The following is a 19,296-nucleotide window of genomic DNA, read 5'->3' as shown; positions in this document are numbered from 1 at the left end:
TATTTAGAATGCACTTGATGGAGGTATGAGAGGAGCAAGGTGGAGATGGCATGCCATGTACTCAGAGCAGTCTCCATTTTTCTTTACATGAATCACTGAAATGTGTAGCTTTTAACTGGAGAAGTTATGGGAGCCCACTGCAAGTTTCCAACACTAACCAAAAATAAGATGAACATGCAACAAGATGAAGTGGAAAATGACTCTGAATGATAACTGCAGTGAACTCCATTATCTCACAACAGCTGCTGCTGCTCCACTTTTTATGACTAAAAGCCACAGACATTAAGGCACAATTAACAGCAGCACATAAATACTTTTAAAAAAAAAGAATGAAATACAATTGTTCACCTTTTCTATACAGTCATCAAAAAATGCCAGGCTGGTATCCTTGTCACTCACAAAACTGCACTCTTCTATGAAGCGGCTAAATATCTGTGTTTTGGTTAGAAGCATGTAGAACTTTGTGTAGGCACGGTCTCTACTTTTTAAAAATCCTGGTTAAAAAAAATTTAGAAAAACTAAATACTAGTTTTAAGATGAAGCCTCAAAAGAAACAGTCAACAACAACAAAGTCACATTTGTCTGCAGTGTTTCACCTGTCAATTGTTATACTAACACATAAAATCACTTAAATTTCAAGGAGTTGCTTTGTCTTTTTTTTTTTAAATAAAGTTTGCTTACTTTGCATTAGACAGTACATGGTGGATAGTCACTTACACCATTTCCCAATATAATTAGTTTCCTGGGTTTGTGTACTTCTTTCACACAGCAAGAAAGGAGACAAAAAAAATTCACATAAAAACTTAAGAAAAAGTGACTGTAAAAGGTCACAAAAATGTATGGGTTCTCAGGGGCAGATGTAGGATTGGAAAGTTTTTTAGAATCTTTTTTCAAGTGTCCCATTAACTGTCTCCATTAAGAACTTTTCTCAACTCTGTCAAAACAACAGCCTATCTGAAGTCTACACAACCAGAATGAATTGAGGGGAGTCAGTTGGTGTTCCTTATATTCTTAACCTTTTTCCCCCCTCAAAGTTTTCTATTCTTACCCTGTGTAGAATTAAGAACACTTTCATTTATTCTCTGTGTTATCAGGCCACTAGGGCTTGGCTTCTAAGAGCATTTATTCTCAATACAAGTTGCAAAGTTTCTATAATCCCAAGAGCCGCCTTAAATAAATGTGCACACCAGAGATAACGTCACATTATTGAGAGATGATTTTGTCAGACCTTCAACAATAGCAAGACCTGCAGTTACATTAGCAGAATGGCCACGTTACAACACACAGATGCTATTTATTACTGACCAGCTTTACTTATATTTTAATCAAATTACAACATTTAAAAGATTCAAAATAACTTAAAAGGGCAAGATTCTGCTTTCAGATGTGATGTTAATGTGAAACATGTGCTAATTAAACTGCATTTAAGCTTTTAAGAGCACAGGCCATGTCCACCAATGCATTTGGACAGCACCTAGCATAACAACATCCTGACCCTCACTGGGCCTTTGGGCACTATTATAATAATCACCACAACACCAACCCTGCCCTTGATGTGATCCAGGACAGCCTCACCTTGAAGGTCAAACAAGGAATCAGCAGCAGTAGTTTTATTTGAAGGTGCCTGAGTAATTGGCTTGAGGAATGTTCTGTACCCCTTTAAAATAGACGCCATGAAGCGCAGAAAAGCCTCTTGGATCTCCATCTCAAGTTCTGTCATCTTCTTCTGCCAAGAGAAATCTGCCTCTATAGGCGTCATCTCCACTGCAGAGCCGTCTTGGGTCTTTCTGTGAACTAGAAACAGGAGCAAAGGGAAAGTGAGCTTTATTACGGATGACATTAAAACAAATTATCCTAGGAACACCCAAGACAGATTTTTCTTTCCTTTTATACTTAGCATTCCCGAAAGTAGTAAGAATGACAATACAGAAAACTAAGGCCTTATCTACACTATGAAATTAGGTTGCATTTATAGAAGTCGGTTTTGTAGAAAGTGTTTTTATACAGTCGATTGTGTGTGTACCCACACAAATGCTCTAAGTGCACATAGTCGGTGGAGTGCGTCTACAGTACCAAGGCAACTGTCGACTTCCGGAGCGTTGCACTGTGGGTAGCTATCCCACAGTTCCTGCAGTCTCCGCCGCCCATTTGAATTCTGGGTAGAAATCCCAATGCCTGATGGGGCTAAAACATTGTCACGGGTGGTTCTGGGTACATATCATCAGGCCCCCTTCCCTCCCTCCCTCCATGAAAGCAACGGCAGACAATTGTTTTGAGCCTTTTTTCCTGGGTTACTTGAGCAGACGCCATACCACGGCAAGCATGGAACCTGCTCAGCTAATCGTCACCATATGTCTCCTGGCTGCTGGCAGACGTGGTACTGCATTGCTACACAGCAGCAGCTTATTGCCTTTTGGCAGCAGACAGTGCAGTACGACTGGTAGCTGTTGTCAACATATTCCTGGGTGCTCTTTTAACCGACCTCGATGAGGTCAGGGGCACCTGGGCAAACATGGGAGTGACTCAGCCAGGTCATTACCCTTTTAAGTTTCATCTCATGATGATTCAGTCCTACTGCACCGTCTTTTAATGAGCAGCCAGGAGATGACGATAGCCAGCAGTCATACTGCACTGTCTTCTGCCGAGCACACAGGAGATGACAATGGCTAGCAGTCATACTGCACAGTCTGCTGCCAGCAAGATGTATAAAGATAGATGAAGTGGATCAAAACAAGAAATAGACCAGATTTGTTTTGTGTTCATTTTCTCCTCCCTCCCTCCGTGAAATCAACGGCCTGCTAAACCCAGTTTTGAGTTCTATCCTTGAGGGGGCCATTCTATTTCTTGCAAAGCCACCCCATTTGTTGATTTTAATTCCCTGTAAGCCAACCCTGTAAGCCATGTTGTCAGTCGACCCTCCCTCTGTCAGAGCAACAGCAAACAACTGTTTCGCGTCCTTTTCCCTGGATTGCCCGAGCAGGAGTAGACGCCATAGCACAGCAAGCATGGAGCCCATTTAGCTCACCGCAGCAGTTATGACCATTGTAAACACCTCGTGCATTATCGTGCAATTTATGCAGAACCAGCACCTGAAAAACCAGGCGAGGAGGCGACGGAAGCGCGGTGATGAGGACATGAACACACTTCTCTCTAAAACTGCATTCCCCCACAATTTGGAGATCATGGTGTTAATGGGGCAGGCTCATGCCGTGGAATGCCAATACTGGGCCTGGGAAACAAGCACAGAGTGGTGGGACCGCATAGTGTTGCGGGTCTAGGATGATTCCTAGTGGCTCCAAAACTTTCGCACGCGTAAGAGCACTTTCATGGAACTTTGTGACTTGCTTTCCCCTGCCCTGAAGCGCAAGAATACCAAGATGACAGCAGCCCTCACAGTTCACAAGTGAGTGGCAATAGCCCTGTGGAAGCTTGCAACACCAGACAGCTACCAGTCACTCGGTAATCAATTTGGAGTGGGCAAATTGACTGTGGGGGTTGCTGTGATGCAAGTAGCCAACGCAATCATTAAGCTGCTTCTATCAAAGGTAGTGACTCTGGGAAATGTGGAAGTCATACTAGATGGCTTTTCTGCAATGGGATTCCCTAACTGTGGTGGGCCTATAGACGGAACGCATATCCCTATCTTGGGACCGCACCACCAGGGCAGCCAGTACATAAACCACAAGGGGTACTTTTCAATGGTACTTCAAGCACTGGTGGATCACAAGGGACATTTCACCAACATCAACATGGAATGGCCAGGAAAGGTCCAGGACGCTCGGGTCTTCAGGAACTCTGGTCTGTTTAGATGGCTGCAGGAAGGAATTTACTTCCCAGACCAGACAATAACTGTGGAGGATGTTGAAATGCCTATATTTATCCTTGGGGACCCAGCCTACTCCTTAATGCCCTGGCTCATGAAGCCGTACACAGGCACCCTGGACAGTAGTAAGGAGCTTATCAACTATAGGCTGAGCAAGTGCAGAATGGTGGTAGAGTGTGCATTTGGATGTTTACAGGGTCGCTGGCGCAGTTTACTGACTCGCTCAGACCTCAGCGAAACCAATATTCTCGTTGTTATTGCTGCTTGCTCTGTGCGCTCCACAATCTCTGAGAGAGTAAGGGGGAGACATTTATGGTGGGGTGGGAGGTTGATGCAAATCGCCTGGCTGTTGAATACGTGCAGCCAGACACCAGGGCGGTTAGAAGAGCACAGCAGGAAGCACTGCACATCAGAGAAGCTTTGAAAACCAGTTTCATGACTGGACAGGGTACTGTGTGACACTTCTGTTTGTTTCTCCTTGATGAAAACCTGCCCCCTTGGTTGCCTCTAAATTCCCTGTAAACCACCTGCCCTCCCCCCTTCGATCACAGCTTGATTGCAAAGGAAATAAAGTCACTATCGTTTAAAAAACATGTATTCTTTATTGATTATAAAAATAGGGAGATAACTCACAAGGTAGCCCGGGTGGGGTGTGGGAGGAGGGAAGGAAAAGGCCACTTTACAACTTGTTGAATGACAGCCTTCTGTTGCTTGGGCTGTCCACTGGGGTGGAGTGGTTGGGTGCCCAGAGTCTCCTTGCCCCCCGCATTCTTGGGCATCTGGGTGAGGAGGCTATGGAACTTGGGGAGGAGGGAGGGTGGTTAAGCAGGGACTGCAGCAGCAGTCTGTGATCCTGCTGCCGTTCATGAACCTCCACCAGACGCCAGAGCATGTCTGTTTGATCCCGCAGTAGCCCCAGCGTTGCCTCATGCCTCCTCTGATCTTCCTGCCGCCAGCTCTCCTCACATTTATCGTCCACTGTCCTGTACTCTGCTATTGTATCCCTCCACACAGCTCTGTCAGTGCCGGATGACTGCATGAGCTCAGAGAACATTTCATCGCGCGTGCGTTTTTTTCGCCGCCTTATCTGAGATAGCCTTTGGGAAGGAGGAGGGAGGCTAGAAACATTTGCAGCTGCGGGAGGAAAAAAAGGGAGTGAAGTATTTTAAAAGATACATTTTACAGAACAATGGCTATACTCTTTCACTGTGAACAACACTATTCACATTACATAGCACATGTGATTTTGGTACAAGGTCGCATTTTGCATCTTATATTGAGTGCCAGCGGCTTTGGTGTTAGAGATCACGCACACAGTGCCGGGCAACAGAATTTGGCTTGCAGGCGGCCATGGTAAGCCTGTCTTTCAGCTTCTGCAACCTTCATAGCAGCAGCGCCCTCCTTTCCCATACCAAGCAAAGTCTGTTAAGTTGGACATTTAGTGCTGCGGTTTTAATGTTAACATGCAGCAGCAGAAACCAAACTAACCCCCTCCCTGCATCCAGTTCTCTGGGATGATCGCTTTTCCCCTCCCCCCACCGCCTGGCTGGTATCAGGGAAGATCCCTGCTAGCCAAACGCGAACAGCTCAGCGCCAATGGCCGCCCCCCCCACCACCCCACTCCACGGCTAACTGCTGGGAGGACTTCTTTTCAGCCACCGGCAAACAGCCCAGTAAGAATGGGCACCTCTGAATGTCTCCTTAATTAAATTCCCCTATTTCAACCAGGTTACCATGAACGATATCACTCTCCTGAGGATAGCAGAGAGAGATAAAGAATGGATGTTGCTTGAATGCCAGCAAACACCGGGACCATACACTGCCAGGCTTTGTCATGCAATGATATCAGATTACTTGCTACTAGCATGGCATGGTAAAGTGTCCTACCATGGAGGATGGAATAAGGCTGCTCTCCCCAGAAACCTTCTGCAAAGGGTTTTAGAGTACTTCCAGGAAAACTTCATGGAGATGTCCCTGAAGGATTTCCACTTCATCCCCAGACACGTTAACAGACTTTTCCAGTAGCTGTACTCGCCATGAATGCATCCCAAGTCCTCAGGGCTACTTAATCATTAAAAAAATGCTTGTTTTTATAACGTGTATTATATTTAAATAGGTACACTCACCAGAGGTCCCTTCTCCGGCTTCATTGGGTTGGGAGGGTATTTCAGTCAGGGTGAGAAAAAGATCCTCTTGTCGGGGAGAACAGTGTGCTGTGTGCTCTCCCCAAACTCCTCGTCGTCGTCGTCCTCATCTTCCCCATCTGCAAAATCCTCAGGCATGGCGGAGAGTACCCCATCATCGGAGTCCACGGACAGGGGTGGGGTAGTGGTGCCGGCCCCCCACCAGAACTTCATGCAGCTCAGCGTAGAAGCGGCATGTCTGGGGCTCTGTCCCAGAGCGTCCGTTTGATTCTTTGGTTTTCTGGTACGCTTGTCTGAGCTCCTTAAGTTTCACACGGCACTGTGTTGCGTCCCTGATGTAGCTTCTGTCCCTCATGGCCTCTGAGATTTTTTGAAATATTTTCGCATTTCGTCTTTTAGAACGTAAAGTTCTGATAGCACGGATTCCTCTCCCCATACAGCGATCAGACCCAGTACCTCCCGTTCAGTCCATGCTGGAGCTCTTTTTCGATTCTGGGACTGCATGGTTACCTGTGCTGATGAGTTCTGCATGGTCACCTGTGCTGATGAGCTCGCCTGGCCAAACAGGAAATGAGATTCAAAAGTTCCCAGGGCTTTTCCTGTACACCAGGCCAATGCATCAAAGTTCAGAGTGCTGTCCAGAGCGGTCACAATGGTGCACTGTGGGATAGCTCCCGGAGGCCAATACCTTCGAATTGCGTCCACACTACCCCTAATTCAAAATGGCGATGTCAATTTCAGCGCTAACCCCCTCGTTGGGGAGGAGTACAGAAATCGGTTTTAAGAGCCCTTTATGTCAAAAAAATGGCTTTGTTATGTGGACGGGAGCAGGGTTAATTCGGATTTAATGCTGCTAAATCCAACATAAACTCGCAGTGTAGACCAGGCCTAAAATTCTCTGCTCTTCATGAGATTACTAACTTATTTCACATGGGCTACTGAAGAACCATTATATGGCACCTATTTCCATTCCCTATCATCATCTGGGCCAGATTAAAAAGGCTACATGCACACAAGAGATCTCTTTTCCGTAAGCCAGCCAGTCCTGCTTGGATATTAGATAATTAAAGTGGGATCCATCACAACACCTGTCACCTCCTAAACTGAATTTCATCTTTTGCAATGGATCAGTACACAATCAACATTGAAGATCAAGTTTTCACCTCGCTCACCACCTGGCTTCCCTATTATGTACTGTAAAATTGCATCTCCACATAGAAGTGCCTACACCCGTTAAAAATTCTAACATCTCTGTGCAGTAAAGTGCTAGAAACAGCCAGGCGACATGCAGGGTTTACACTTGTAATGTAGGCACTTTACTGCACAGAGATGTTAGAATTTTTAACGGATGTAGGCACTTCTACGTGCAGATGCAATTTTACAATACATAATAGGGAAGCCAGGTGGTGCCTCATCTACTTGTGCTTTCACAAAACTGTGAGAACGCATGCAGAGTTTACACTTGTAATGTGAAAGCACAAGTAGATGAGAGGTGCTAAAAATTTACCCCCAGTATGCTATATTGCTACATTTTTTTATTTTGTCACTCCGCAAGTGGCTTTGCTTCAACCCTGTAATATCAATATCATCTCTATCTCAGTTCATTTAAGATTTCTGTGAAATTTAAGAGAGAAAAAACTAGAATATCAAGACATTTTTGTATGAGTTTTGTTTACTATGTTATGAAGGGGCTTCAGTCTTCTAAAACTGAGCGTGGCAGACTGTTTTTTCCTACACACGCAAGAGAAATCCGTTTCTGTGCTATCTTGATGACATTTTTCCTTAGCAGTGCTAACTTAATATGTGTAGTGCAAAAGAATAAAAGCATTAACCCAATTTGATGCACACCATTGCCTCTGCTCCAGTTAAATCTCGAACTGAGCCTATAGCAGCTTTGTGTTAGTTATAACATCTGACTCTGAATATATCCTGCTGAGAGAACTCAACGCAAGGGCAGGTTGGGCATAAGGCTTTCACTGAAAGCTTACTGAAAATAGAGGGAAAGGAAGAAAGTCATTTAATTCCCTAAATCATTGCATATTATTTCTGTTTGAATGTTTCCTTCATTTTACAGTCTTTATATACTTGTGACACAGGAGCCAGCAGCACCTCCTCAGTTCAGTGTAAGGTGTGTATTATTAAACCAACTTAAAACTTCAAATTAAAAGGTCCTATCTATATTCCTAAGGCAGCAGTGTCTGAAAATAGTTTGAATGTGGCTCCTGCCAAACAGTTGGTTTGGACAGGGCAAAGCCAAAATAAGAAATTATTCACTGAACAAAATACAATTTCTCTACAAATATTTGGTCAGAGTTTAAGCTACTTACTGACTTTTATACTCACATTTTCAGTGGGCTATGTAAATACTGTTGACAACTTATTGCCCTCATACCCTTAACATTTTTTCCAGTTATCTTGGCACTTGTTTAGAGTAATGGTCTAACATGAACCTAACAGACTCGTTTCCAAAATGTGGTTCAGTGTGAGCTTTGTTTGAACTGTGTTTTAAATACAATTCCCCTTTGACAGCCCCATCTATGTTGAGAACTGGAAAGAATCTCCATATGGTTTAAAGTTCAGAATGACAGCAAAGTAAAAGTGCAAAAATGTCACGCCAGGTACTTAAAGGGATGGCCTTACATTTATAGCCATGGTTCTTATTTGTTAAGAGTTGCTGGTTTGTACCAGCAAAATAAATATTCTGTGAAAATTATTGTAATTCCTTTGCATAGGGCAGCTTCCCTTTTCCATCCCCATGCTTTACCTGATGCCAGCTGTGGATGCAATTTCCTTAAGGTGCTGAGTAGACTTTTGCATGGCTTCTTAGGAAGCTGTTTCCAGTTCATGCTCTTCTTATCATCCGATCTACACAGTGAAACAAACAATGCATGCAAAATAAAAAAGAATGGTAAGTGTATGAAAACAATGTTTTGTTACTTCACTTTCAAGATGGCACAATACCAAAACAAGATGGCACTGGAAAGGAGTCTTTTCATCACTTTTATTTCGGTGTAGAAATAAAATACACAGTAGAAAGTACAGAACTGAAAACTATTTTGTTTCCTCCAAATAATATAGCAGTCTAAACTGAGTTTGGATCTGATCCCAGATTCACCTGAAACCAGAACTTTTGTTTAGATTTGGTTTAGACATTTAAATTGGTGCTTTAATAAATCTCAAAGTGGCTGCTTTTATCTCATTGAAGAAAATAATTTAATCAGGCTCATCTGCACTTGATTGACATGAAAACATACAATTCATCTCACTTACTGACCTTCCTATTCCTATTCCATTTCGTACCCAATAGCAGTCATATAAATATAAAATATATGCTTGGTGCATGGCAGAAAACGGTAAACATAGCAATTAGTAGGGTGACCAGATGTCCTGATTTTATAAGGACAGTCCCGATTTTGCGGGCTTTTTCTTATATAGGCACCTATTACCTCCACCTCATCCCGATTTTTTACACTTGCTATCTGGTAACCCTCGCAATTAGGAGCAGAGTAATTAGTATTAAAATGCACGTAAAACAGTATTGGGGTCCAGCCTGGTATCTTTATGGTCATATGCTGCACTGCGACATGTACCAGACACACTGATTCAATGTCTATTTCCTGTCTCAATACTAGGCCAGCAGGGACTGGGAAGGCTGAGGATTTAGCACACACTTCGGGACCTATGTGGTTGATTAAACAACGCAGTTAACTGGCCTAAAGTGAGGTTCTTCCTTGGTTAGAAAGACAGCGGCTACAATGCAAGTCCTTGTTTAGCAGAGAAGAAATAAACGGAGAGGGTGGGGGTAAATGCTGAGAACTCTAGGCATGTATGTGCCTCCCTTCTGGAATGCAAGGGGAGAGGGAAGTTATTGTAGCAGGGAATGTAGCAGATATTGCTGGCACAGTATCTAGTCAGTCATTACTAGTCTGGCTGATACAGACATGCTCATTTGTTGCTTTGCATCAGTAATAGGATTGCTCACCGACTGTTGGATCACTATTAGTATAGCTGATTACATTCTTGTTTTTGAAAATTTTTTAGACATTTTACTAGAGATAAAATTGCCTGCAGAAATTATAAACAAAAGAAACACTTAGCAACTATACGTGTCTCTTCATTCTCAGTGTTTTACAAATAATGAGCCCAACCTCACAGGGGTCTTTGCAAGAACAATCACTCCCATTTTACTCATAACGAAACTGAGGCAGAGGATCTAAGCAAGAGCTGTCAAAAACTATACAGTAAGTCAGAGCCAAGATTAGAACTCTGTGATCCCTAGCTTGCAGTTGTGTGCTCATGGAACTCTCCTCCCACTTTCTCTCCCTGATCTCTCTATAGCAACATTGGCTATACTGTTTCTCCAGTGCAACAAATAAAACAAAACGGAAGACTTATTAAAAAAACAAAACAAAAAAAACCTTCTTTTCCTAACAACCTCCCTCAAAAAGATTGTCATTGTTACTTTTGCAGATATTGTCTGAGAGCAACAAAGGACAGTCACTAAAGAGAATGTTGGATGAATGAAAGCCATTCAACATTTGCTGGCAGTAAATAATGCTTCATCAGTCTATGATAACTGATCTATAGCACTAAATGCTTTCAAGAGACACTTGTCAATGACTAGTTGAGATTGTTGTACTAGAAAACACTGCCTTTCTGAAAAATATTATCCCTTCTATTCAGCTCTAAGGGTCTTTCAAAATTAGCTTCACTATAGCAGCACTGTTATATTTAATAAAACGTATCTCCCCACCGAAAAAGGAATGGGGCTTAAATAAAAGCCAGCAATAACATTCATTTATAACACTTCACGTTTCTATACAGTCTTCACTGACATAGATACTGCATGAACAAGTTGCTGAGATAAAGAAATACCCCCATTATACAGGTGAGGAAAGAGTTGTCACATGCCTAATGAGAGAAAAGGAGGGTATGTATTTCCAGAAGTGAAACTACCAACAGCTCCAATCTACTTCAGTGGGAGATGTAGGTATTCAGCACCTCTGAAAATCAGGCTATAGTTACCATCAGTAAAATGGCCAAAATAAGCAAACAATTTTAGGTGATCATCTTGAAAACATGAACTTATGTGACTGAGCTGGGCAGGGAAACCAGGTCTCCTGCGTCCCAGTCCCCTGCCTTAACCAAAAGATTTTTTTGTTGTTTTTGGTTTTTTTAAGTTTAAGTTTGAGAGGCTTTTTAAATGTTACATTTTGCCACTGTTCACCACCACCAGGTTTTAACCAAGTTAGTGCCGGGAACTACAGGAAGTCCCACAAGAAATCCAGTTCCTAGAAGATTTCCAATCCATTAACTAGCCCAAATAAGTTTTATATTATTTGAACTTTCATCTGCTTATTTGAACTGAACCTTTTGCAATTCATTTATCTCTACTTAATACCACACCACTACACACTGGAGATATGGAGAATCACATCTCCATGACTGAATACTTAAGTCTCTACTGGCAGTGTTTTTAAAACAAAAATACCCCAAAACCAAATACTAAAGATATTGTTACAAGAAGAAGAAAAAAACCTTTCAATTCTATTATTTTCCTCTTCCTAGCCAACATTCCTTCTGTAATACAGTCTCCTAAATGGACTGCTGAGAACAAATTTTGCTATATTTGCATTAAAAAAATACACAAGCAGCATTGTTCTGCAGTATTTCCTTTGATAGTACCACAGGAACAGTGAGTCTTGCAGTAGTTGAAAGGAAACACTTCTTTTTCCAATAAATATCACAGGAACTGTCTTCTTGACATGAAGAAAAAGAAGAAAATGTTCAAACTAAGTCAAACCCACTGACTAATTGTAACTCAAATATTTAAGCATGAAAATCTGATTAGAGTTAAAAATTTGACATGGCACAATACAAAACGTATTTCTGCAGAGGAAAAGAAAACATGTACGGTGTGCAATTACAGCCAACATCATCATCATTCAAGATTGTTGTTTCCACTAGCCTGGAATAATCGTAAAAGGCATGAGACAATTCACTAAATAATTAAGTCTAAATTAATCACCATCTTATTTTTACATTAATGATTAAGTTTAAATCATTTTAATAAATACGTTGAGGAGAGAAAGGTCAACTTTTCCTTGAGAGCGGGAATTGCACAGACAACTGCAAAAAGGAGACAACTACTTTTGGTTAACTCATTCACAATAAGGAAAACACAACAACCGTAGCACTTAATGAAGCATAGTATACCTTATATGTGGTTTAAAAAATTAAAAAGGACACAGTTAACATGAAATCTAGCCAGCTTTAAAAAAAAAAATAGTTGTAAAAGTAGTTTTGGGTACCAGAATCCCTCTGAGATTTGTGGTATCATAATCACTTTCTTAAAATTCTCTCTATTGCTAAAGAAGATAAAGAAGGAAAATTAACTAACTATACAACAATAAAACTGACTATATGCAAAATGTTGAGATGCACAAAATAAACAAACTGAAGATAAAAACACTCTACTCATTCAGTTGCAATACTGATAGGGGTCACTTAACACTAGTAGGTTAGCATTTTCAGACGAGCGTGTGATTATTAGATTAATGGGAGTCCTTTATTACAGCAAGAAAAAGGCTTATACAGTCATTCAGCTAGTTCAACATGTACTTCTTTATTATTAGAGTTCTGCCCCTTCAGTCACTCCTCCTCTAATTTGTCTATACAGTGCAGTATTTGAAATAACATAATGGAAGTTACCCAGAAATCAAGTTTGTACTGCATTGCACGTAGAAGCAATAGAAAGCAATACAGTTTCAACTGAAATATTTACATCACAAATATTGCCAAGGGCACATTCAGAGCAGCATTATCAGATATTTTTTCCCCACTTCAGAGTTATGGTTTGAATGTAATTCTTGGTACATAAAATGTGGTTTTGAAAAGAACTGCGGTTTGACTAGTGAACATTCAAGAGTTTGAATTTTGGAGTACCAGAAAAATCCTCACATCTGCTGTTCTCCACAGACCCATTTGCCATCATATTCTATACTAAATACAACAGGATTAGAAATGCAACCTAAGGGTCTGAGTTTTAATGGAAGGTGTTTTTTTCCCTCCACATTCTTCATATAATATATGCCTCATGTCATTATGACTCTCATCCAGCTAAAGGAACTAAAGCTTCCCTAATGACTTAGAAGACTGAATTCATGCTTGACAAAGGACCTGAAAAGTGGATATCAGCATTGTATATACATTTCTATTTCAGCTGGTAGTTTTACATTAAACTGAACATCCGTATGTTCGTGGGACACATGTCTGGAATTGTATTTCACTCATGCAGACCAAATTCAGAGATGGTGTAAATGGTGGTGCAAGGGTGAGATTGCAGCAAGGAAAGCAACCAACAGGATGGTATAAGATGCAGGCCCTTCCCATAGTTTAACTTACACCCTCTGATCACTTGCTTCTTCTGTCCTACAATTCCACCTTCCTCACATTATGTTACTGTAAGCCTTACGCATTCAGACTTACACCGCCACTTGCATCACACTTCTGAATTTAGCCCAAGAGGCCGATTTGGTACATTTTAGTTTTCTATGAAGCATTAGCAGCAGCAGAGAGAGAGAGGCTGATGAAACATTCTTCTATATTATACATGTCTCCTTACTGGTTACTTTAGGGATTTCTGGATCCCTATATAAAATCAGTAAAGTTAAAAAAAACCAAACTTACAGGTATACCATGTTTGTGTCTAAGTCAATGCAAACAACATCCTGTGGTGGATCATACAGATCAAAGTATCGTGAATCAACTCCAACTATAAATGGAACAGGAGCACTGAGCACTGCTGCCAGAGACAAAGGACACAGGGGGATGTATGGACACTGCCATTGAAATGGAAATATCATCTGAAGGAAAAATGAAATGAAACCCATGTATTAAACAGGACAACATAGATATTGTGCAATAAAAAACAACAAGTGAAGCTGGTGAATACAGAAAACAAACAGACACTAAGAGCTGTGTTACACAGTCAACTAAAGCCACCTTCAAGGTTGCCTTGCAGGTTCTTCAGTGCACTTTTTAAAGGGCTGCATAACAAACTGTAGCAATTCTAATAGTTATAACGATTAAAACTGAGACCTAATCATAACTGATATTCACAAAATGCCATTGCTGTAAAACGGCTATTTAGGGCAATCACACATTAATTTACAGTCAAATATTAAATATATTAGCCACTCTTGAAGGCATCAGAAAAATTCATTGAGGAAGCAAGAATTTCATGGATTTCTGCTATAGTTCCTTCACCAACTGTGTTTGCAATATCCTCACTGATATGTCCACAATTAATTTGCTTTGCACTGGAAGAGAAAATGCACTTGAAAAGTATATTTTTAACCTAATCTGCAAACATTTTGCTAAAAGATTAAAAAAAATGTTTTTAAGCCCCCCCTAGAGGAAAAATATAGCTGCACTGAAGTGTGAACAGTATGGCATTAACAAAAGATTTCAGAAGCCATGGAAGTTCTGAGCTTCAAACCTTGCTATTCCCCTACCAAAGAGAGAGATATCATTAACATCATAAGCATAGGATTCAAGGGAACTGTAAAGCCAAAGAGAGAGGTTCAGAGTAGGTTTCTTCTCAAGTTTTAGGCTGAAGTTTCTTGCAGTTAATTTTCGCTCAGAAAAGAGACTGTTTATTTCAACAAGAGTTGATTGAGCTATGTGAGTTTATGCAAATGTTTTTCTGTGTCATTCTAGTAACTCAAAAGTGTTTTTTTTTTTCACTTTCCATTAATTTAACCCACAAAGAGACTAGTATTATTGGCACACAAAGATATCTGGTTCAAAAGTACATCTTCAGAGTCTCCTGAGGCATTTGAATTTGGATGTACAAATCTCTAGAGAGTCTGTAAGAGTTGGGACCTAGCTCCCAGCTACCTTCCTTGTGCCCTCAAATTTTCTGTGGTACCGCCGCTGAAGGACACACAGACCCTTCTCTAGGACCTCTGACCTGCTATTTGTGGTCTCTGACTTCCCAAGAAGTCAGCATTCCATTACCTTGGAAAGCATCAACCATTAAATACCCCAGAAGCAATTGTCAAGGACTGCAAAGAGTCAGCAACTTAAATAAAACAAAGAACAGTGGCATTTAATATAAACACAACACCACAAAAAGATTACAAGATCTTTCTGTCATAGTTTGGCTGAGACTAGGCATAAGTATTTCCAAGCCAAAACGAGGGGGTTTGGGGTCAACTCTAGAAGGTGATGAACAAGAGTGGAAATCGTAATGAAAAATTACACTGTGGACTCAGCAATGACTTCATTCATTCATTACTGTACAGAACATCCTGTACTTACAGCGACTACAGCTTCAGCTACTCCAGTCAGTACAGCTGGTCTCAGAGAGTGCAGCAGGATCTTGCCCTCTAGCAATACAAAGAGTAACAAAGTAGCACAGTTTTCTGGTCCAAGATTCATCAGCAAAGTACTGAAGTTTGCTCCACTAGGAAGAGAAGAGAAGATTACTTGGATCCAAACAGTAGTGTTCAACATACAGCTAAAGATATAATAATTGCTACAGCAACAGCAATCAAAATGCTGGGCATTTACTGGGGACTATGACTGGCTGAGAGGAGTTGTTGGCTTCAATTCATGTCATTATGAATAGCTAGTCAATAACCACCACCTCACTACTGGGTTTTCACTATTGCGAACAAAAACTAAATCCAAGGGAACCACTTTATAATAGCTTCAGTAAATTGTTCTTTGTTATGTTTATGAGTTTCCTGTTACGTGCATGAGCATCCATCAGCCAAACATGCTATGAAATAAAATAGGCATTATGAAAGGAAGGCCTGTTTGGCTAGTGAATGTTCCAGCTATGCAGATATCTGGCATCACTGTTTAGGACGGAATACTTCAATCAGTTCATCAAAAAACTATACCCATTCATGTTAGACCCGTGGAATCACAGGTTCTAACTGCAGCTGGGTCAACTCAATCCTTCATACTTCTGAGATAGATACAAGTTTAATTCCATGCCGTTTAGTTTGTGCGCTTTTTTTTTTTTTGGTAAGTGATGTGTGGATATTAAAGATTCTATGACACTTCATACAAAAGATATGGGGTTTACCCTCCTGTTCTGGAGCAAGTGTCTCTCTCTATGCACCACACCACTGTGCAGTTTGCTGTCTGGCTGCTATTCTCCACTACTAAGGTGGATACATTCCAAAGGTGCTCGACACTTGTTATTTGCAAATAACTCTTTGGGATCCTCCAGCATAGGAGGTACAATATAAAAACAAAGTTTCCAGAGATAATATTGAACAAAGGTTGATTGAAGTGTTAAAATTGAAAAGCAAATTTGTAAATATAAATATGTATACTACAAATTTAAATTGTGCGTACAGGGCTCCAGAACAGAGACGGCTTCAGACTGCTTTTGCAGAGAATGTGCCAACCCCCATGGGCTATACAAACACATCTTTAGACTCATTTTTGCCTTCCACTGTGCTTGCACATGTATGCACACTAGTTGATTGTACGAAGCTGGTGGCCACAACACTCTCCCATGGATTAGAAGGGGGGGAAAAGGAAGTAGAACAACAAATAGTCTCTGTTGCAAAAGAAAAATATGGAGATCATGACGTATAACTCAGTTCCCAAAATATCAACTATTTAAAAAATAATCACTCTCAGCTAGCAATCTCTGCTCAAAAGAGATCCCACACTCAGCTAGCAAGCAATCATCTGCTGCTCACATATAGTAACTATTCAAGCATTATTACTCCCTCATGCATGACGGGGTTTGTACACTACTTTTCCACACAAACTGCATTATAAATATACGGTGTACATACATTTGACCTGTTCCAATTATTTCATATTTGATCGTATTATGGTAAAGTTTTACGTTCTCTCACGCTTCATCCCCAGCCCATTTGTTTTAAAAAACAAAAACCCTTCATCAATAAACCATATAGAATTTAAACATTGTTAATGTTACCTGAGTGGCAAGGGTGTAGAAACTGGTTGAGACAATATTAATGCATCATGGGCAGAAAGCTGAAAAAGGTGAAAACATTAAATGGATTTATATGGCCAACTCAAGAGAGTACAATATTCCAATCAAAATTTACGGCAGAATATTCTGATGGCACAGCAGGCACGCTAAAGACAGTATGTCACAATGCCATGCAGGGAAATATCACCAGGGATAACTCTTGAAAGTTCTGTTCACTGGGTCAAGAAGACCCAGAGTAATCATTGAGACAACCCACAGAAGTTATAAGAAGCAGTCTGTGACACAGCACTGAACATTCAACCACTGCCTGGTGATTAACAGAGTGGCACTACAGACACTTCAAGAGGAGTGGCTCATCTGATCTAGAGTAACGGGGTGGATGGGTAGGTGAAAAAAGAAATATGGTACAGTAAAGGGTGCCTACAAAACAAAGAGGTAAGTAATGGAAATTTGAGGAACCAGAAGAACATTCTACTGCCAGTTTCATGACTGTAAATCTGGAAGAGCTCCCATGGACTTTCAAGTGAACTACTCCAAATTTACAGAGCTAAGAGAGGAGCATTTGGCCCCTTGTAAAGAGTAGCTCTAAGGCTGAGGACAGAAGCCCAAAGGAAGAACCCACACTTTCAGTACCTGGGAGAAGGCCCACCCCACCTTTAGAACCAGAAACAGATATTTTAGTTACCTGTACAAGGATTCTTGGTCTTTGAGGTGAAGGGAAAGGTATATTGTGCATGAAATGGGATATGTGCCTGAAAAGAATATTTTTTAAAAAAAAAGATCAGTTTTCAATTCAGCAAATTCAATTTTAAGTATAGCAGACAACCTTTTATCGGGTTTGTTTTTACAGATTTTCTTTTTTTTTTTTTTTTTTTAAACTCCTTTATAGCAGTCCAGAGGAGGGTTTGCAAACTCACTCACTTACACACCTAACTGCTGTAGGACAACAAAGAGGAGATTCCTCAAGTCCTACAGCAAGAGGAAACTGCATTTAACTTCCTATAATATTGTGTCAAGCAGCAATTATTCAGCGTATGAGACAACAGGTGAAAGATACACATTTTAAAATTCAAAGTTAAATTTATTTTTAAAACAGCATCTTGTTAAAAGAACCCACTTACCATGCCTACAAAATGCATTCTGATTATTAATATCACATGCTCAGGTTGTGTGTGTTTAGAATCTATGGCAAGTGTAGGTTTTATTATTGTTGTGTTTTTATTGCAGTGAATATTTTTCCAAATACACAACACTAAGCGGAGGTAAAAAGAGTACACTGCATACTACTTGCAAACAGGTACATTTAATCTGGGGATTAAGTGACATGGCATTGTCCCTCTGAACACAACCTCCTACCCACCTCCAAAAAATTATGAAAAATGGACCACTACCATCACTCTTCATTCTATCCATACTCTAATGACAGCAGGGAATTTCTCATTGCCTGCTAGCTCACTTAGAACAGTGAGAGTTTTGTCATGCTTCACACCTATATGCCCCAACCTCTCATAGCAGTAACTTCCAAGAGGGAGAGTTTCCATGCCAAATCCTTGGCTTCTCCCTTATCAAAGTTTTTAACATTTCATTCATCCCTATGGCATCCAGCCAACAAGGGGGTCAATTAGCACTAACTGTGGCAGTTTAATTAGTCTGACACTTGTCCACTAGGAACTGGACTGAGACCATCCCAGTCTTATCAAACACTGTAGTATAGTTAATAGCTGTAAAACAGTGGTAACACTTGGTCATTACAGACCCTGGGCTGGATTCAAATTGGCAGTCTAGAAGTCAAATGCTCTATATTTCATTGATTAATGCAGCTTCCCCAATATTTTATTAAAATAAGTGGGAGACTGCTAAAGTTATTCTCACCTCCCTCGCAGCTTAGTTTGAGGTGAATTTTGGGGTGTGGAGTGGGCAGGGGTTGTCAGTGTCGTTAACTAATCTCGATGGACATTGATCCTACATTTCATCCAAACTAACTTCCTGGATAATAGTCAGTAATACTCCATTCTCAATTAAAATTAAGTCATCGGAGATCTATTCGTGGGTCTTGGTTAGGTCAGGAGATTACTGAGCAGATTGGTTCAGTATGATATTCTCTGATTTCAAGGCGCTGTAAAATGCTACCTTTGGAAAAATCCCCAGGGAACTGGGAACTATCAACTTAAGGTCATCTGCACTTATTTTTGTTTATATCTTCTGAGACATGATTACACAACACGGAACTAAAAGCTCCAATAGCTTACAGTTTTCAAAGATAAAAATTCTTAAATCGCTACTTTTAATATTGTAGGTGGTATTTGAATCTAGTTACATTACTAATTCAATTACCATTT

General features: G+C 40.7%; 1 protein-coding gene across 1 annotated transcript in view; it reads right to left on the bottom strand.

The window, feature by feature from the left end:
- Window positions 1-19,296, bottom strand: part of DENND4C (DENN domain containing 4C) — a 114,795-nt gene that overhangs the window by 40,971 nt on the left and 54,528 nt on the right. The window contains exons 7-13 of the mRNA XM_073345479.1: window positions 17,643-17,709; window positions 16,940-16,998; window positions 15,292-15,436; window positions 13,657-13,832; window positions 8,732-8,832; window positions 1,576-1,794; window positions 349-494 (exon numbers count right to left, since the gene is read on the bottom strand). Of these exons, the coding sequence (XP_073201580.1) occupies window positions 349-494; window positions 1,576-1,794; window positions 8,732-8,832; window positions 13,657-13,832; window positions 15,292-15,436; window positions 16,940-16,998; window positions 17,643-17,709 (913 nt within the window). The remainder of the gene's footprint in view (window positions 1-348; window positions 495-1,575; window positions 1,795-8,731; window positions 8,833-13,656; window positions 13,833-15,291; window positions 15,437-16,939; window positions 16,999-17,642; window positions 17,710-19,296) is intronic.

Source organism: Lepidochelys kempii, chromosome 5 (assembly GCF_965140265.1).
Source record: "Lepidochelys kempii isolate rLepKem1 chromosome 5, rLepKem1.hap2, whole genome shotgun sequence".
Classification (NCBI taxonomy): domain Eukaryota; kingdom Metazoa; phylum Chordata; order Testudines; family Cheloniidae; genus Lepidochelys; species Lepidochelys kempii.
This window is presented reverse-complemented; position numbering and strand designations above follow the sequence as displayed.